The sequence below is a fragment of the Sorex araneus genome, chromosome 2 (genome assembly GCF_027595985.1).
Source record: "Sorex araneus isolate mSorAra2 chromosome 2, mSorAra2.pri, whole genome shotgun sequence".
In the NCBI taxonomy this organism is placed as follows: domain Eukaryota; kingdom Metazoa; phylum Chordata; class Mammalia; order Eulipotyphla; family Soricidae; genus Sorex; species Sorex araneus.
The window spans coordinates 259,929,518-259,947,962 of record NC_073303.1 but is presented as its reverse complement, the minus strand read 5'-3'; the positions used below and the strand labels follow the sequence as shown (position 1 = coordinate 259,947,962).

The 18,445-nt window shown below is 46.7% G+C and overlaps 1 protein-coding gene across 1 annotated transcript in view; it reads right to left on the bottom strand.

Annotated features, from left to right (window-relative positions):
• The window catches only part of DOCK2 (dedicator of cytokinesis 2), a 400,138-nt gene that overhangs the window by 228,174 nt on the left and 153,519 nt on the right, over positions 1-18,445 (bottom strand). The window contains exon 26 of the mRNA XM_004611557.2: positions 9,892-10,037. Coding sequence (XP_004611614.2) covers positions 9,892-10,037 — 146 coding nt within the window. The remainder of the gene's footprint in view (positions 1-9,891; positions 10,038-18,445) is intronic.

Here is an 18,445-nt window from a genome sequence, read left to right as displayed (position 1 = left end):
GTACGAATATTCTACCACGGTGACATCACTAAACACAGACAGGGAAGAGTTGGGTAGTGGCAGAGAAAAATTAATATTCCCAACACTGAGACATGATAGTTGTAAATAACCTCAGACATATAGCTAAGAATCAAATGAGTGACTAATTGGGGAGTGATTGCATGAATTTTGAGTTCTGCGTATCCCTTTGACCTTACTATGGTTTAGTTAACTGTGGATTTCTTATATCAAATTTTAAATTAGCAGCTATTTAACAGATAACTGAAAGTTTCTAAAAAGTTGACCCTGAGTCCTCCTGACTTGGTTTGAGGCAGCCCCAACCACCCCACACAGTGGTTATCTGGAGCCCAGAAGATCAGAGACACCCCCCCCCCCCAAGGAACCCATGAGAAAGCAGCGTGACAGTTCTCTCCAGCCCCGCCAGGAAGCCTCAGGAGGTCCAGATGCCCTGCAGGGGATGGCTTTGCTCCAGCAGCATCTGCCGCTTCTTGGCCAGCATCCCAGGGAGCCTACGAGGGTGCCCGAGCATCTGGCTGCCACCAGGGCCTGTTAAGAGCTGCCTTCAGTACCAGTCGTGTTACAGGGTCCTTCCCAGGCTTGGTAGCCTTCTCCCAAGAGGCCACCTGGCCCTGTCCTGTTCTTCAAGGCACTACAAGGATGTGCTGGAAGAGGGACATTGCGAGGCAAAAAGGAAGGCCATAGTTCTGAGGATGGACGGGGTTCCAGGCCCAGTCCTGGATATCTTCACAGATGCCCTTGGTCACACTACTCCTGACTCACCTGGGGAGTCCCATTTCTACCGGGAGATCACATGCTGTCCCAAGGTTGCCCAGCTGTGACCCGGGCAAATACTCTGGTGTGTGTGAGAAGCACTCGAAACATTTGGAGAACAGACACGTGATTTTAGCTGGCCCCCAGAGTAGTGCTCTTAACTCCAGGAGGAAAACGATGTAGGCAACAGTGCTCTTAAATGTTGGGTGTGGCGTGAGCTGTGGTACCAGCGCGGGGTGGGAAAGGCGTATTTTGGGGGTGAGTAGAAGTGATTCCCTCCAGAGTTGGCCTCGTACTAATTATCTGACCTACATGCCGACTTGCCTCACTCTGGGGCCTGGCTTCCTCGCTCGTAAAGAGGGGGAAGGAAAGCCTACCTTTCCGTGGGATGGCTAGAAAGGAACAGCTATAATGCATGGGAAATGCATTTTGTAATGCAAAAAAAATCATACAGAGACACTGCTCTGTAGCATCGTCTATGGAGACACGGTGGCTACCGGGGAACGGCGTGGAAGCAGAGGAAGGAAGCGGAGCAAAAAGAAAATGGTCTTGGAGAGCGTGGAAGGTACAAGCATCTCACCTGTTTCAAGTTGAAGTTTGGGGCTTACTTAGCTGGTGTGTTTGAAATGTATCACGGACAAAGGAATTCTGGCGAGTCTGCCTCAGTGTTTCATTTGAAATATGAGAGAGCAGATAAGTGGGAAGAAGACCCTACTGCTGGGCAAGTATCTTGGCTCCCAGGAGTGGATGGGTAACGTGAACGCGCAGGAGAAGCCTCCCTTCAGCCCTGCACCCAGCAGCGTGGCCGTGGTCAGCGGGGGATCCAGAACTGGGTTGGATCTCCCGCATCCCGTATGGTCCTGACAACTGGCAGGAGTGACCCCTGAGTGTCACGGGGTATGCCCTCCCCTCAGAAATAAAAGGGATGGGGTGGGGTGGAGGGGGAGAGAAAAGGCCTTCTGGGGAAGGAACATTTCAGAACTCGAGCTAGGACTTAGCAAGGCAAAGAGTAGAGGTCGTGTGTGCCCACAGCAGCCAGGAAGGGCAGAGAGCAGAGCAGAGACTTGAGGGATTCAAAGAAACGGATGTGGAGAAGGACAGTGGAGGAGGAACCGGACCAGGCAGCGGGGGGGAGCGTCTGCTCTGTGAAGTCAGGGGAGCAAGGGGTCCTTTCAGAACTTCTGTGCTCAAAACCTGGTGGGGGGGGGGGGTCACACCCGACCAAACGCCACACGAGTGCTGAGTGCTGTAACATCCTCATCAGTCTGCACACGAGGTTAGAAAGACAACAGAGAAGGAAGTCGGGCTTCCGGCTGGGAATGGGGAGGAGAGGCGGAGGACGAGAGAAGCAGGGTCTGCGTGCAGTCTACTAAAGGCACACGGTTATTCCTGGCACAGAAAGAATGATGGAACTGACAAGACTACAGGCAAGTGGAAATGCAGGAGCAAAATCCTTCCCTCCTGGTGTCTAAGCTGGTGAATAAAAATGTCAGAAGTCCCAAGTCATCTATGACTAACAGAGCCTTGATGAAGGCCCCTGCCCACCTCCAAGGTTTCTTCAAAGAGTTAAAAAGAAAAAAAGGAAAAATATCCCGAGCTTTCTTCCCACGACAAGATCCAGCGCATCCCACCCCACTGGCCCCTTCAGAATTAGGAGTCTTCTTAGTTACTTTGTGATTGCCTAAGCAGGATTCAAAACCATGACTCCTTTTCTGTTAGAATGCAACATGAAAATGAAAAACTTGTTTTAAGAAAGGGGAGAAAAACACACACACACACACACAACTCCCCCAGGGTCTGGCGCAAAATTGAATTTTATGAGTTACTCAGAAGCCAGGAAGGCACAGAAAAGAAGCAGTGTGAAACCACCTTTCAAAGTAACCAGAGTTGACAACTAAACTTGCTCAGCGTGGGGGAGAAGGGGAGTTAATAGAGGCAGAAGTCAAGCCTTTCATCCCTCACCTCAGCCCGTCCCTTTCATATGCTAAACGCAACTCAGGCAAGGCTGGTTATGGGGATTTAACACTATCATTAAAAAAACATAGGCACCCAGGCTAAGGTGACATCTCCCCCTGAGTCAGAAGCCTCCCAGGGTTACAATGAATAGGCTAATAAGGGGAAAACATAGCTTCCTCATGCCAGGCCTGCTGTGCTGGGCTGTAATTACCCAAACAATGACAATCTGTTGATGGCGAGTGTCCTTTGCCATCCCCCACACACACTTCCACCCCGCCCCCACCAAAGGAAGTCTGGCATCCAGCACTGCAATTGCTGGATCTCCACACACAGGTTCTACACCCCCCCGCCCCCCCGCCCCCCCCCCCCCCCCCCGTAATGGTTCAGGCAGGGCAGATGGGCACAGTCTGAGCTTGGGGTGGTGGGAAGATAGCTTGCTCCCTGGTGCCCTCCAAGAGCCTGTGAGAAATAGACAGCAATGCCGTTATCAGCAGGGAGGATCCAAACAACCAGAAGAAAAATCCAGAACATTTACCTGGGGAGCCTGTTGCATTTTTCTTTCAGTTCTGAGAAGCTATTGCCTGCAGAACCCCGACCGCACATCCGGAGGGCTGGGCCTGCACGGCCAGGCCTCTCTCTGCACAGGCCCGGTACCCACCTCCGCACAAGAATGAATGTTGGAGGCAAATGCATGGGCTGGAAGACGCTGCCATTTCACGGTTTATTAAATGCCTTCTTGGTAAGATGCTCGACTTTACAGACTGGAGAAGCCCTTTGATTAAGGATGGAGAGGACTAAGGATGAGCCTCATTGTTCTTCCGTTTCCAGTGAATACCAAAAATCGGGGGGAAAAATTTGGTCACATTTCAGCAGTGTCTCTTTAAGCGGATCCCCGGATGGGTCGGAATGCCCTGGGAGTTTGCTAGAAAGTGAAGGATCAGGCTTCTCCTGCAGACCTACAGATCAGAAACCTGATTAACAACTCCATCGGGTCACGCGGAGACACGCTCAGTTGAAGACGTGCCTGAGAGCAGGGATCCTGCACCCCGCTGCTTGTTTCACCACCGGGTGAACTTTTGCCCACCTCAGACCCACCGAATACAGGTAGGGTAGGAGCTTAGCCAGAGTCGCTCTCCACGAGCACTTCAGGAGACCTACATCTCCTGAAGGTCTCCTGAATTAATCAGAATTAAATCAGAATTAAAAGTTGAGTGATTTCATGAGGCTGACACCCAAGGACAGTAGATACAAGGGCCAGGGGGATTGCCCCATAGCTGGAAGCCTGCTTCATGAGCGGAGAAGAGAAGGCAGATGGAATAGAGAAGCTATCACTAAGAAAATGATGGTTGGAGGAACCAGTTGGGATGGGAGATGCGTGCCGAAAGTAGATAATGGACCAAACATGATGACCTCTCAGTGTCTGTGTTGCAAGCCATAATGCCCAAAAATAGAGAGAGAGAGAGTTATGGTGAATATTGTCTGCCATGGAGGCAGGGGGAAGGTGGGAAAGGGGGGTATACCTGGGATATTGGTGGTGGGGAATGTGCACTGGTGGAGGGATGGGTGTTTGATCATTGTGAGATTGTAACCCAAACATGAGAGCTTGGAACTACCTCATGGTGATTCGATAAAATTTCAAAATATTAAAAAAAAAGTTGAGTGATTCAGATGAGATACTTTTGGGCTTCTGATTTTTCAACTAAGTTCAAAGCAATAATGGCTACTAAAGGAATCTCCTATTTCAAAATAAATAAATAAACAAATAGTTTTGTTCTGGCTGAGTACTATTCCATTGTGTATGTACCATAGTTTCTTTATCCAGCCATCTGTTCTTGGACATTTGGGCTATTTCAATATTTGGGCTATTTGACCATAGGAGTGCAGATGTCTTTTCTTCACTGTGCTTCTTGGCCCTTGGGGTGTATCTCCAGGAGTGGAATTGCTGGGTCAATGGAATATTTCTCTGCTGTAAGTAAAGATGAAGTCATGCAATTTGCTGTAATATGGAAGGATCTGGAGCGTGTCGTGGTGAGTGAAATCAGTTAGAGAGAGAGAGAGGAACAGACTCAGAAGGATTTCTGGGATATAAAGAAACTTCACAGGGGAATATTGATGCGGGCGAGGCAGAAGCAGCAGTGGCTGGCCTCTGTGTTCATTCGCAATTCCCAGGTTCTTCAATATTTTCAAGGACGAAAATATTGAATAATAAAGATGCTCAGACTCAGAATTGGAAAGAAGCAACGTTTATTGGAAAGTAGAAAAGAAAAGGAGCTTCCCAGGGGGAGGAATTTAGTATAGGACTAAATTAAAAGTAAATGTTCTGTGTAGGCTTTTTTAAAGGCCCTTTGCATTTCTCATCAACTGACAAATATTACAAAGAATTCAGGACTTTACAGGGTGGACGATGGTTTGAGTGCTAGTGGCCATCTGCCTCAGACATTGCCCATAATCTTTTTTTTTGTTTTGTTTTCGGGTCACACCTGGCACTGCACAGGGGTTACTCCTGGCTCTGCACTCAGGAATTACTCCTGGCGGTGCTCAGGGGGCCATATGGGATGCTGGGAATTGAACCTGGGTCGGCTGCGTGCAAGGCAAGGGCCCTACCCACTGTGCTATTGCTCCAGTCCCACAATCTTAGTCTCCTTGTGAGCCTAAGCTCTAAGGTGGAGTTTTACGATGAACAATTGTTGATTCTCTGATTACCAGAAAAGCCCAGGAATTTTCAAGAAGTCAAAAATGTAGGCTGGGCCAGCCCAAGGCAGGACTGCTCACAGCAGCTGGCAAGGATAAACTGCGGCTTCCTCTTTCACTATCACAAGCCCAGAGACAATGGAAAGGAAGAGCAGAACTGGTTTTCAGTAGCAAGTTTGGGGGTGAGGGTGGAAGTGGGGATGAGTTAGGGAAGGCGACAAGAGAACAGTGGTGGAGGGGAAAAGTGTCCCAGAGGCAGGCGGGGGAGTGGGACGGAAGCTGGGGACATTCGTGGAGGGAAGTGGACACTGGTGAAGGGGTTGGTGTTAGGACATTGTATGCCTGAAACTTAATCATAAATATTTTTGTAATTCACGGTGACTCAATTTAAAAAAACCTTTAAACGCTTTTAGGGGACTGGAGTGATAGCACAGCGGGTAGGGCGTTTGCCTTGCATGCGACCGACCCGGGTTCGAATCACAGCATCCCATATGGTCCCCTGAGCACCGCCAGGGGTGATTCCTGAGTGCAGAGCTAGGAGTAACCCCTGAGCATCGCTGGGTGTGACCCAAAAAGCAAAAAAATCCACAAAAACTAAAACAAAAAAATAAACCTTTAAACGCTTTTGAGCGGAGAGATTTATTTCTAACTCCAGGATCTGGAGAGGCCCCGTGTAGGCCTGAGGTACGCGTCAGAAAACAGCGTCAGCAATTCTGTCTGCGGATGGAGAGAGTTCGTCTCCCGAGTCAGAAGCCACTCAGGAGAGCGGTCCACTCAGAGGCGGGAAAAGGACACCACACTTCACACTCCCCTCAAGTCTGGGTGCCCCCTAGCCCTGCCAAGGGAAGCTCAACATCTCTCACTTCCCTTCTCAGCTCTGAGCCTCAGGCTCCAAGGGCCTGTGAGGTGAGCCCTGAGCCTCTTCTCACCCACGCCGGACCCTGCTGCTCTCAAATAGCAAAATGATCACTGTCAGCAAGCAGAGAACTCAGAGGTCACCCCCCTGGAGCAAACCAGCTTCACAGGGAAACTGAACTGAAGCCCCCCTTCCTTCCTGGTAAGGAAGCTGAGACCCCCTCGCAGGTGGGTTCCCAAAGCGGAGGCTCCCAGGCCTTGTCTCCAGGACGGTTTTCCTGATAAAGGGGTCTAGGAGTGATTGGAATTTGAAATGATCTCACTGAAATGATAAAGGGATCGAAGTATTCCTGAGTCTAAGTGTTATGAATGTCGCAAATCTCTTCAAAGGGGTGAGCACTCCCATCATCCTTCGGGCCTCCACAGCGCCTGTTCACAGACTTTTCTCTGCTCTTTGGCTTACTGCCCCTTTCTCAGAGAAAAATACTCAGAAAGCATGCCCCCAGAAACTGACCTTTCTTGAGAACCAACAAGAGGCACCCCCCAATTGCACCCGAGAACCGTTACTGCCCCGATGATGGTTCCAGCACCCCGAGCAGGAGGTACCACCGTTTTGGGAAACACTGAACTGTAAAACATTCTGAAGGACAGACAGCAAAGAATGAACCCAGTTCAAAAGTGGCTAGTGAATGAGTTTATGAAATAATACTGTAAATAATAATAATGATAATAATGATGATGATAATAATAATAATAATAATAATAATAGCACTGTCTGTTGTTCCGTTGTTCATCGATTTGCTCGAGCGGGCACCAGTAATGTATACATTGTGAGACTTGTTGTTACTGTTTTTGGCATACCGAATACGTCACGGGTAGCTTGCCAGGCTCTGCCTTGTGGACGGGATCCTCTCAGTAGATTGTTGGGCTCTCCGAGAGGGACAGAGGAATCAAACCTGGGTCGGCCACGTGCAAGGCAAAAGCCCTACCCGCTGTGCTATCTTTTGCTCAAGCGGGCACCAGTAACATCTCCATTGTGAGACTTGTTACTGTTTTTGGCATATTAAGTTGCTTGCCAGGTTCTGCCATTTGGGCGGGGTACTCTTGGTAGCTTGCCGGGCGCTAGAATCCTGGGAAGTCAAGCTTTGAGGAATTATATTTACTCTATCCATGAGGCAAGTGTAAGAATAGGAAGAAAATGCAAGTAAAAAAGACAATATTTTTGTACCCCCAATGCCTATGGTTATATAGATGTCAAAGTAGACAAACTTGGATTTGAATTTTGATCCTTCCATTTGTTTTTGGTCTGGCCTTGAACATTAGGTCTACGAACTTCAATGTTTTAACCGGTAAAATGGGAATAATAATCTTTGGCAGCAATCAGGGTAGAGAAAATAAGGATTTCATTTAGCATAGTATCTAGTAAAAAGCAAATAAAGTAACAGTGTAATCATTGATTATTCACCCTTGAACATCCAAATAAAGCTTCATTTTGTGACCCTTGTTAAAAATGCTTACCTGCTTAAAAAAATGCTTACACACTAAATATATCGCTTACAACAGTCACACACTCAAAGCCTTTTTGCAGTGCAGCATTTCCAGTACACGTCTAAATTTCAGAGGTTTAATTATGATACCATCATTTGTCGATAAGTGTATAAATATCTTCCTTAGGAAAGATGCCACGCCTATGTTTTCATACTGGGGTCATAGATGCACTTATGAATGGTTGAATAAGAGAATGAAGCATGCTACTGCATTTACCTTGTAACAAAATAAGTATTTTTTATTAGGATATGAGGATGGAAAGGTAGAGAAAGAAGCACAAAAAGTAAACTGATAATAACGGTTGACTATGGGTCTATGACAATGAAAGAGTATTGCTTTGCAGGATTTTCTAATTATAGTGTGTCCTAGACACGATTCATTCAAAAACCCCTTTTCAAAGACCTTTCCGAGGAAGAAGAAAGGTGAGGAAGGAAGGAATGTTTACATAATGACTTAGAAAATTTATTTGCTGTCTGGGTTTACACAGTCCTATAAAGCTAGCCTGTCAGAGCCGAAGAAATCCGTCAGTAAGCTGAGTCCATGTCCTGCATGCAGGAGGCCCGCATGGTCCTTTACCCTGAGCACCAACCTGGTAGCGAGCCCCTGAGGACTGCTGGGGGTGGCCCCCAAGTCACCAAAGAGACACTCATCCAAGTTACTCCTAGGACTGGAGAGACAATTCCAGGCTTGAGGACAGCGTTGCTTGTAGGAGGCCCTGACCGGACCCCTAATGCTGCATCTCCCCCCTGAGCACAGGCAGGAGCCACCCCGAGCACTGAGCTTCACTGAGCAGAGGAGCTTCTGAATACCACTGGGACAGCCCCCAAACGGAACTGCATTAAACTAATCTTGCATACAACAAAACTAGCCTGTCTAGACAAAGAGCATCAGACAGAATTCAGGGGGTAATTCGAAGCTGCCTAAGGAAGTTAAGTCAAATCAAGAACCTTCCTCTTCACTGATAAAGAACTCTAGGCCTGGAGAGCATAAAATGGGTGTTTAGTATCCCTGGCACCACGTGGTCCCCTGAGCACCAGCTGGTGGGACCCTCGAGGCCTCCAAGCACTGCTGGGGTTTCCCAGGTAACCCCTGACACCACATAGCCCGAGCGGCACCAGATCCTTGTGCCGTCACATGGAACCACTGAGACAGGCCCCTGTGCCTTGTGACTACCACGTGGGAGGTTTCTGGAAAAAACAAAATGCTAGACTAATTATTACCATCATTGTTACCCAGTTTTTTATCTTTTTTTTTTCTTTTTGGGTCACACCCAGCGATGCTCAGGGGTTACTCTTGGCTCTGCACTCAGGAATTGCTCCTGGCAGTGCTTGGGGGACCATATGGGATGCCGGGGATCGAACCCCGGTCGGCCGCGTGCAAGGCAAACGCCCTACCCGCTGTGCTATTGCTCCGCCCCCTCCCCTCAGTTTTTTATCTTTACCAACAGTCCGTCTTCCTCCCATCCTCTTCAGAGTCTGCCCTTCGGAAGCCTTTTACTTACTCCCTTCTTGGTTCCATCTCTGCTTAATCTCTGAGTGATCTCTGCCAACAAATAACGGCTTCACTCCATAGCTGTCTCCCTCGCTCCTTCCTTCCCATCCCGTCCACGCCTTAGCCTATCTGTACAGTCCAGGCCTGGCCACTCTGCTCCTCCCCGCCTTTAACCATCGCAGGCAACAACTAAGGGAACAAACCCAAGTAAAAAAAGGGCCAAGCAAGCAGATGAGAGGTTGTGTTAGCCAGGCAGGCATGGAAAACTCCCCCATCAGCCTTTGCAAATCAGTGTCAATGGCCAAGTTATCTTAGAAGTCTGCAGTATTGCTGTGACTACACCCCAGAAAGCACGTCTAGGAAGAAATATGGTAGCCCAAATGCTACATGTTAAACTCCAGTTCCCAACTCATCTTTCACGGTGATGGGGATTAGTCACTGGAAAAGGAGACCTGCTGAGCAAGCCATTGACTTTTATCTTCAGACCTCAACTGCTATTCATCAGCATCAATATTTCAGCACCTCATCAACTCGGCTCTCGCCTGAGTCCAGGACATCTACATCATCTTGAGGACTCACCGCCTCCTGACGGCTGAGGACCTCCAAGATGCTGTTGAGCAGTTCGACGCAGTATCTCTTCTCCTGGACCTGGTGCTGCACCTCGTCCTGTTCCAGCAGCTCCTTCAGCTCCTTGGTGATGACGGGGAGCAGGATGTCTCTGCATTCTGGAACAAAGGCAGTTCAGAGAAGCTGGAGCTTCCTCAACTCTGTCTCTTTTCTCCCTTCTCTTAAGATAATTTTTCATCACATAAATAATTCACAAATATGTTCTCTTTGTAAAAAATTTAAATATTGGGGCTGGAGTGATAGCACCGTGGGTAGGGTGTTTTCCTTGCACGTGGCCGACCCGGGTTCAATTCCCAGCATCCCATATGGTCCCCCCAAGCACTGCCAGGAGTAATTCCTGAGTGCAGAGCCAGGAGTAACCCCTGTGCATCGCTGGGTGTGACTCGAAAAGCAAAAAAAATTTAAAAAAATTAAATATTCACAATTCTGCACCCTCTTCAAGGTTACTCCGCTGAGACAGCCAATGACTTTATATATACATTTGCATGTTTATTTCCATACAAATACATGTTTTAACATTATACAAATACATGTGTTATATACAAATGTATACAAGTATGTGTCACTTTGATTTTGCTTTTCATTTAAGTCATATCAACTGTGACAAATCTTATATATATTTAAAATAAACACAGAGTACAAAATACATCTGTATTGTTTTGTCTTTGCTTGCTTTTTATAAGAACTATGCACATCATTGATTTTTTTCCACATACCAAGATTTCTTGAAACTCTTTCTTTTGTTATTACCTTATGTTATTACCTGTAGAGATCAACTTAATAATTTATGACTTTTTTTAGTATTCCCTATTATAAATTTGTTTGTTTAGTCATATCCCTATGATGGGAATTTTTAATAAGCACAAAGAGTAAAGAAATAAGAGATCTTTCCATTGTATTCTTGTAAAAATAATTTTCATTTTTAATAAATTAAAACTTCTTCTTGACATTGCTCTTAGAAATCACTGAAAAAATCCAAGATCCTGCATGGCTATATTTCTATATTTTTCTTTAAAATGACACAACTTGAGGGACCAAAAAAAAAAGTTTCACACTCTTCCAACTCAGATATCTTGACTGAAATAGGGATCATAAAGACCAGGATTTCATCTTCATTCAGTACAATAAGTATACATTAAACATCTTTGATATGAAAGGAACTGTATTTCTAAACACAAAGAGAAGAGGTGGTTCTCACCCCATTAAAATCTGACTAGTGGAGGAGACTGGTAACAAAAAACAAAAGCAATGGCATAGCATAGAAAGAAATAAAGATAACAAAGAGTAAAGAACATCTCTTATAATGTCAACCTTACAGTTATACTCAGATCCCATTACAAAGATACAAATTAAAGGGTCATTTTGAGATTTTAGATACAAATGATCATCTACTTGGAAGGCACTAGATTTTAAGTTCTATTTCAACTGAACTACGTTAATAGATTCTTATGAAAGGGTCTTCGTACTAAGCTCTATCCTTGGAAGTATTTAAATGATAGTATTTGGTTCGTCAGATGAAGAGCTGAACTGAATGATGGTTTAGTCCCCACCCAAAATTCTATAATTCAATAAATGTAGAGTCACAGGAAATAGTAGAGGGAGGAGAGAGGATGTATTGTTTGGTAGAAATGTGCATTGTTCACCAGACTTCAGGCTGTGGGATCACAGACCCCTCTCTGGAAGTATCAATGTTTTGTCAATCTGAAAGTTTTCTACTTTACAGATTATCAAAATCAACATCACCAGAATGAAGTCTTTGAGTGCCAAGAATCAGCAAGATTTTGGAGGCAGGGGGAGGGTGGAAAAGGGGGGGTATACTGGGGATATTGGTGGTGGGGAATGTGCACTGGTGGAGGGATGGGTGTTTGATCATTGTGTGACTGTAACCAAAACATGAAAGCTTGTAACTATCTCACAGTGATTCAATAAAAATAAAAATTAAAAAAAAAGAATCAGCAAGATTTTAGCTGAGAAAGCCATTAATAACTTGGCCTGTTTTTCAGAAAGTACTTTGTCTTCTACTTAACCACAATTTCTCAGAAAGTCTGGCTCCTCTGTTTAGAGATGAAATAATTTTTCTTATTTGTAATTGGACCTATAAAATTATATTAGCCTGTAAAGCTTCAGGAAGCCATCTTTCTAAATTGTGACTTGACTGTCAAGCAAATAAACACAAATGGTTTAAAACAAATATTATAGAGTCCGAAATCAATCTTTAGAGACAGAAGCAATGTGTATCAGGGACAAGGGTACCAAGCACCTTACAAAGGCAGGGGCTTGGTGACAAGTTCAAAATATAATTCAACCAGTCATGTTCCTGTAACACCCAAATTATTTCTTTTTTTTTAAATTATTATTGAATCACCCTGAGAACAGTTACAAAGCTTTCAAGTTTAAGTCTTGGTCATACAATGATCGAACACCCATCCCTTCACCAGTGCACTTTTTTTACCACCAAGAATCCCAGTATGCCCCCCCATCCCATCCTTCCCCCTGCCTGTGTGACAGATGATTTCCACTTTACTCTCTCTCTACTTTGATTACATTCAATATTTTGTATTACAATCAATACATTCAACAAAAAAAACCCACCATTATTATTTGGAATTTTCCCCCAACAATCAGACCTGCTGAAAGGGCATCATTAGATAATTTATTTTCTATTGCTGATTATGAAGACCATATGATGTCGTGTGGCCATGCGATTTTGGATTTCTGATATTTTAGTAAGTCTTGAGGGATTTCTTCCAAAAGCCACTGGGTTCCAAGATTGGTTTGTGTGTCTCTGGGATCATGGCCGTTCAGGAGCTGGAGGAGCTGTTTGTGGGTGGCAACTCGGGGGTCTCATCGGGGCGGGGAGAAGGGCTGGTTCCACACCCGCATCCCATGAGGCCCCTGGTGTCTCATCACTGCAGGCTGGTCAATAGGCTCTAAAAGATGCCCAAATTATTTCTTTATGTTACCAGTTATTGCACTATGTGGCTACTGTCTTGGCCTGCTTTTCTCCAGATGGGAGTGAGACTTATCGAGTCAGAAATAAAGCCAAGATCCCAAATGGAGAACAAATGGTAGAGCTGCAAAGCGTTCTAAATGTGAATTGCCTTGAGGAGCTGGACTGTCATCATCCCTCAACTGTTGGTTGAAGGTCAATAAGCCATGGGGGTACACCCCAACCTAGAGCTAAGGGACAACCAGAAGAGGTCTCTAGATATAATACAAATAAAATGACCACACACAAAGAGCTCGAGAACCTTCTGGAACCCTTCTATGGTGAGGAAGTTTAAGCCCAAGCTAGCAGTCTTTTTGAGGTGCTCACTTATATAATATATGGGGTTACCCCAGCTCCTTTTTCTCTTTCTCTTTTTCTTTTCTTTGTATTTCTGGTTTTGTTACCCCATTTCTAAGCTTGCCTGTGGCAGCCTTCACTGGTAATTTCACTCCACTCATAGCCAGTTCTATACTTTGTCACCAGCGTGGGTTAATCGACTCTTCACTCCTGTTCGATTTTTCAGGAGCTTTAAGGTGAAACTCATTCTGCTTTGGCCAGGATCCTATTTACTGGAAGGCAGAGTCAGCTCAGATCAAGCCTCACGGGGCCGGTGAGGAACTTGTGGCTGCCGTGGCCCTCCCTGCCCTTTCCGGAGGCTCTTTTGGAAAGCAGGAAAACTCACGGAAACCCCGGAGCCTCTTGAGCCCAGGTAGAGTTGTGCTCAGTGGCTTTGGCTCGGCTCAGTGTGAGGAGCATATGCAAGATGTCAGAGGCCACCCAGTTCAATCAACGGGGCACCGAGGAGGACCTCCTCAGACACAATTCCGCTCTGACAGGTAACAATTTGTTCTCACCACCTCCTCCTCCAGCCAGTGTGTCATGAAGCAAAGTCATTCCACCCACAGGGAAATCAATAACTACCCACAAACTTCATATTCCAGATCAGATTACAAGCCTTTTACAGCTCTACTAGCATTTCCCCCCAATGCATTCTTCAGCCGCTCCTCATGATTCACTTCCCTCACCTCCCCCAAAACCACGTCTAATTACAGTATCCAGAACCATCACTCGCTCTCCCTCCAGCCTGCCTCCACGATGATGTACATCTCTACTTTATGAACCCTGAGGGCCAAAATATGTCTCCTCAGCTAAACAAACACAACCTATTTAGAGATTTCAGAACTCAGCAACTGTAAACATTCTCTTCAGGTATCTTGGAGGGGTAAAAAAAAGATAATTAGGCAGTAAATCCTAAAGAACGGTGTTTCCAAAACTTTATTCCAGAAACCCACTTAGAGTCCAAACCTAGGTATTTCTTTTACTATATGCTCTTCATTTTTAATGCTGCCATGCTAGAACTATAATAATATGTCCTATAATAAGGTAGCAGTTGACATTCAGAGGCACAGTGATGACAGAAAAGGTGAATTGCCATATAAATATTAGAGATTTTGAGAGGATATAAGCATATCTGTGTCCCCAAGCCATATTTGTATCCCACCAAAGTCACACTGATTAAAAATACAGTTTGCTGGCTCTGTCTATGCACAGCATATAGATTGACAAAACTTTCGTTTTGGGGGTAGGGGGTGGGGGAAGACACCCAGCAGTTTTCAGAGCTTACTCCTGGCTCTGCGTTCAGAAGTCAGTCCTGGTGATGCTCAGGGGACCGTGTGGACTCAAACTTGGGTCAACAAGGTGTAAGTGCCTTACCTGCTGTACTGCCTTCCAGTCCTATGTCTACACATTTTTATACCCTTAAGTACATGAATACATGCCACAGGTCTATTCTCATAAATACTTCATTCTAGTGGGGTATTAGAAACAATATCCAGTGGGTAGGGTGTTTGCCCTGCATGCAGCCGACCTGGGTTTGATCCTTGTATCCCAGCTGGTCCCCCAAGTACCTCCTGAGTAATTCCTGAGTGCAGAGCCGGGAGTAACCCCTGGGCATTGCCAGGTGTATCCCCCAAACAGAACAAAAACAGAAACAGAAACAATATAAGGCAATAATAACATTCTTACTGGGCTCTCCCAAGGAGACTCTGAGATGAGATTTGTGTGAAGACACTCTAGAAAACACTGGAAGGGGAGCAGGGGCATGAAGAGAAGCCTGCCAGGGTCGTGTGCAAAAGCAAGCAAGGATAGCAGGAGTGCTCCGGAGATGGGGGAGGCAACCAGAGCTGGCAGCCCCAGGGATGAGCCTCACAGGCACTCAGGGGCTCTCAGTTCACAGGCAAAGTGGGCCCTGCACCGAGGGCAGCCCTCGGATGCAGCTGGCTGCGGCAAGGGGGCGGGCATTCACGGAGCTGCCGTACACAGGACCGTTACGGTTTGCAGAGGCTGGGAACGGAGTTCTGAGAGCTAATGCTGCAATCAAGGTGCCCCGGGCCAGGGTAACCAGCTGCTGTGGAACAGGGCAGACCCTTGCGCAAGGGGCAGTCCTGAGGGGCTTTGGAACGAAGGTACCATCGTTGAGACCTGCGGGGAGAGTCCAAGGGTCTCCAGGAGGAGCACTGCCCGCAGAGGGATGGCCTGAAACGGCCTGATGTGGACATTTACTTAAGCTCTCGGAAAAGAAGAAATTTCCTCCCGGGGTTATTGGAAGTGGGGAGATACCGGATAACAAAGTCGAGGAGCTGTGCTGGGCCAAGGTCTGACATGGCCCAGAAACCCATGCCAAAGGATTTGATAACGGGGTGGAGATAGACATATTTTGGTTCCTATTTTCCATAGGAAGTAGGGGTGAGAGGTGGTGCGAGAGAGAGAAGGCAACAACAACAACAACAACAACAACAAACAAACAGGGGTGCATTTCTTTGCTTGCTGCTTTTCTTGTTTTTTTCTGGCGGAGGATAGAGATTTTAGCATTCATTGAGCCCTCACCCTCTACCTGGTATTATTTCTATGAAGAAATCTATCATCATGGCGATTTCATGGATGAGGAAAGCTCAAAGAAGTTTAGTAATTTGTCTCAGGTCCAACAGCTAGTAGTGTGGCAGGGCTAGGATCAAAGCCAAGGAAATGCGAATTCCAGAACTCATGTTCCCATCTACTAAGCTATCCTGCCCCCTTACTGCGCCTAGGGTGGAGAGAAGATAAAATCTGGAATCGTTTGCTGCAGGAGAGACAGACAGAAGTGCACCAGGCTTGTGCCATGGCTTTGAAGCAAGGGTGACATCCCACCGGTGAATTAGACGTACTGATACAGGTGTGTAAGTATATACATTTTGGACACTTCCAAAGAGAAGCAATAGACTCATTCCGGGTCAAGGAATTCTGATCTCATCACGGAGGCCTTTTCACTGCCTCCACTCGTAGGTAATGAAAGGCTCCCTCAGCACTTCTCCAGCGGTGTGAAGAGGCTGCAGAGATGGCCTTTCATTCCTTCCGAAAGCGATTAGGGCATTACTGGCTTTTCTGACAGGTGCCTGTGCTTTCAGCAGCCCTCGGCGCACTCTCCGAGATTATTGAAACCGCCACAGCTGACCAGCTTCCTCCCTGCCACCTCTGTCATTAAACCACAACCCAGCTCCGTCGAAAGTGCTTCTAGGGAAATAATGGTACATAGATGGCCAAGTGAATCAAGACCCCAAATTTGGTTCCTTCCCTACTGCTTAGAAGAGTGTAGCTCGGCCGGTGAGGAGACTGCCTCCCCCACCTCCTCGACCCGGCTAATGGAAGGAGCAGCAGCAACTACAGTGTTGGGGCTGAAGCCAGGGGCCTCCGTGTTGGATAATCTGGGCAGCTTGAGAGGAGGATTCCCGCCAAAGTGATGTGCTCCATTTTCAAGCACATAAGAGGAGAAATGAGTCCCAGCAGCTTTTTGACTGAGGACAGCTGTGTCTCTATCCTTTGCCCCAGTTTTGGTTCAAGGCAACCGACACTCTCTTTGGACACCTTCTATCCTAGCCAGCACCACGCATGTCCCTCTCCTCGGTTCTGACACCCAGAACCCCTGAATGCCGCCACCCCTCTCCTGCTCCCTCAGGAGACTCACGCAATTCCTGAGCTTCTCTCCTGAACCAGGAATTCCTTCGCCATTACCTCGTGCTCCGCTACTCTGTTCTGTGGGCCTGTCTCAAATGGGGTCTTCTCAGCAGAGAACGTCATCACAGGACATTACAATAAACGACGGGAGCTTCTTTGTTTAGAAATGTAATGGGAGTGAAAGGGAGTGGAGGAGAGAAATATCAAGTAGGAGAGATGTGTAATAGAAATTGATTTCCTGTTGGGTTCCCGACATCATACTGGGAGTTGATTTAATGCTTGCCCAAGATGTCATGTGCATCTCCTAGCCCCACTTTTATAGATGAGCAAAGAGGAACCGCAGGCTGTTTGTCCCGGGGTGCCTACCTCCCTCGTGAGTGAGAGAGGACTGAAGAACTGGCTCCAGTGTCACGCACAGGCATGTGATTGCAAACATCCCCTCCCGCTGCAACCTGCAGGCCCAGGCAGCTGGCCTTTGAGTGCGTGAACTCCCCACGCTGGCCTTCAACAGAAAACACGAGAGCCCATTTGCTTGTTTTTTGTTTGTTTGTTTGTTTTTTGCTTTTTGGATCATACTTGGTGATGCACAGGGGTTACTCCTGGCTCTGCACTCAGGAATTACCTCTGGTGGTGCTCGGGGGACCATATGGGATGCTGGGAATTGAACCTGGGTTGGCCGTGTGCAAGGCAAACGCCCTCCCCGCTGTGCTATTGCTCCAGCCCATTGCTTAGTTTATTAAGTGGCTGGTTGTTGGGTTTTGACTTAGAAAGGGACCACTCCAAGAGGAATAAAAACCAAAGTGCCACAGTCCTAGAATCTCGGAAATAAATAGTGAGTGCTTCTAGTCTTTAAGGCCCATCACTCACCTCCTTCATTTTAAATACTGAACCATTTTTTTAAGTACCAGTGGTTAAGCTCAGTTGGTTAGCAGAGGTCAATCTAGACCTTCAGACTGTTCGGTGCCCTCTCTCTCAGCAGACTGTGAGAGAGAGAGCGAACCTCACTCAAGGCATGCTTCTCCCTCCCCAAACCCAATGCTGATCACAGAGCATGAAGCTAACAAGTGTCGGGTGAAGGGTTCTTTGCTGATCCCAGTCAGAGAAGGAGTCCTGTTCAATTCTCTCATTCTACTTTGAGCTCAGTGCTCAAAATCAGAATTCTACTTTGTGTTGCGTTATATATTCATTGTTCTGTGCTCTTCTAGTGGGTCTGGGGCCCCTTGGCTGGAGCTGGAAGAGGGGGCTTGAGAGGGACAAGGTGGTGTGTCTTCACCGCTGCCTTTGAATAGCCTCCTAGTAACATCTTCCCTCTTTGCCGAGTGACAGAGGAAGTGGACAGAACTCTGGAGTCCAGGGCGGGTCTGAATGCCAGCCTTACTCCTGTCGGGCTGTGAGAGCTTGGAAGGTCATTTTACTGACCATCCTATTTTAATGGGAAAGAAACCGTCTACTTCATTAGAGGAGTCCAATAAAATGCTGCGTAAGTTCCGTTGTCATCATTAAGTGTGACAAGTGTGAGGATCTGAT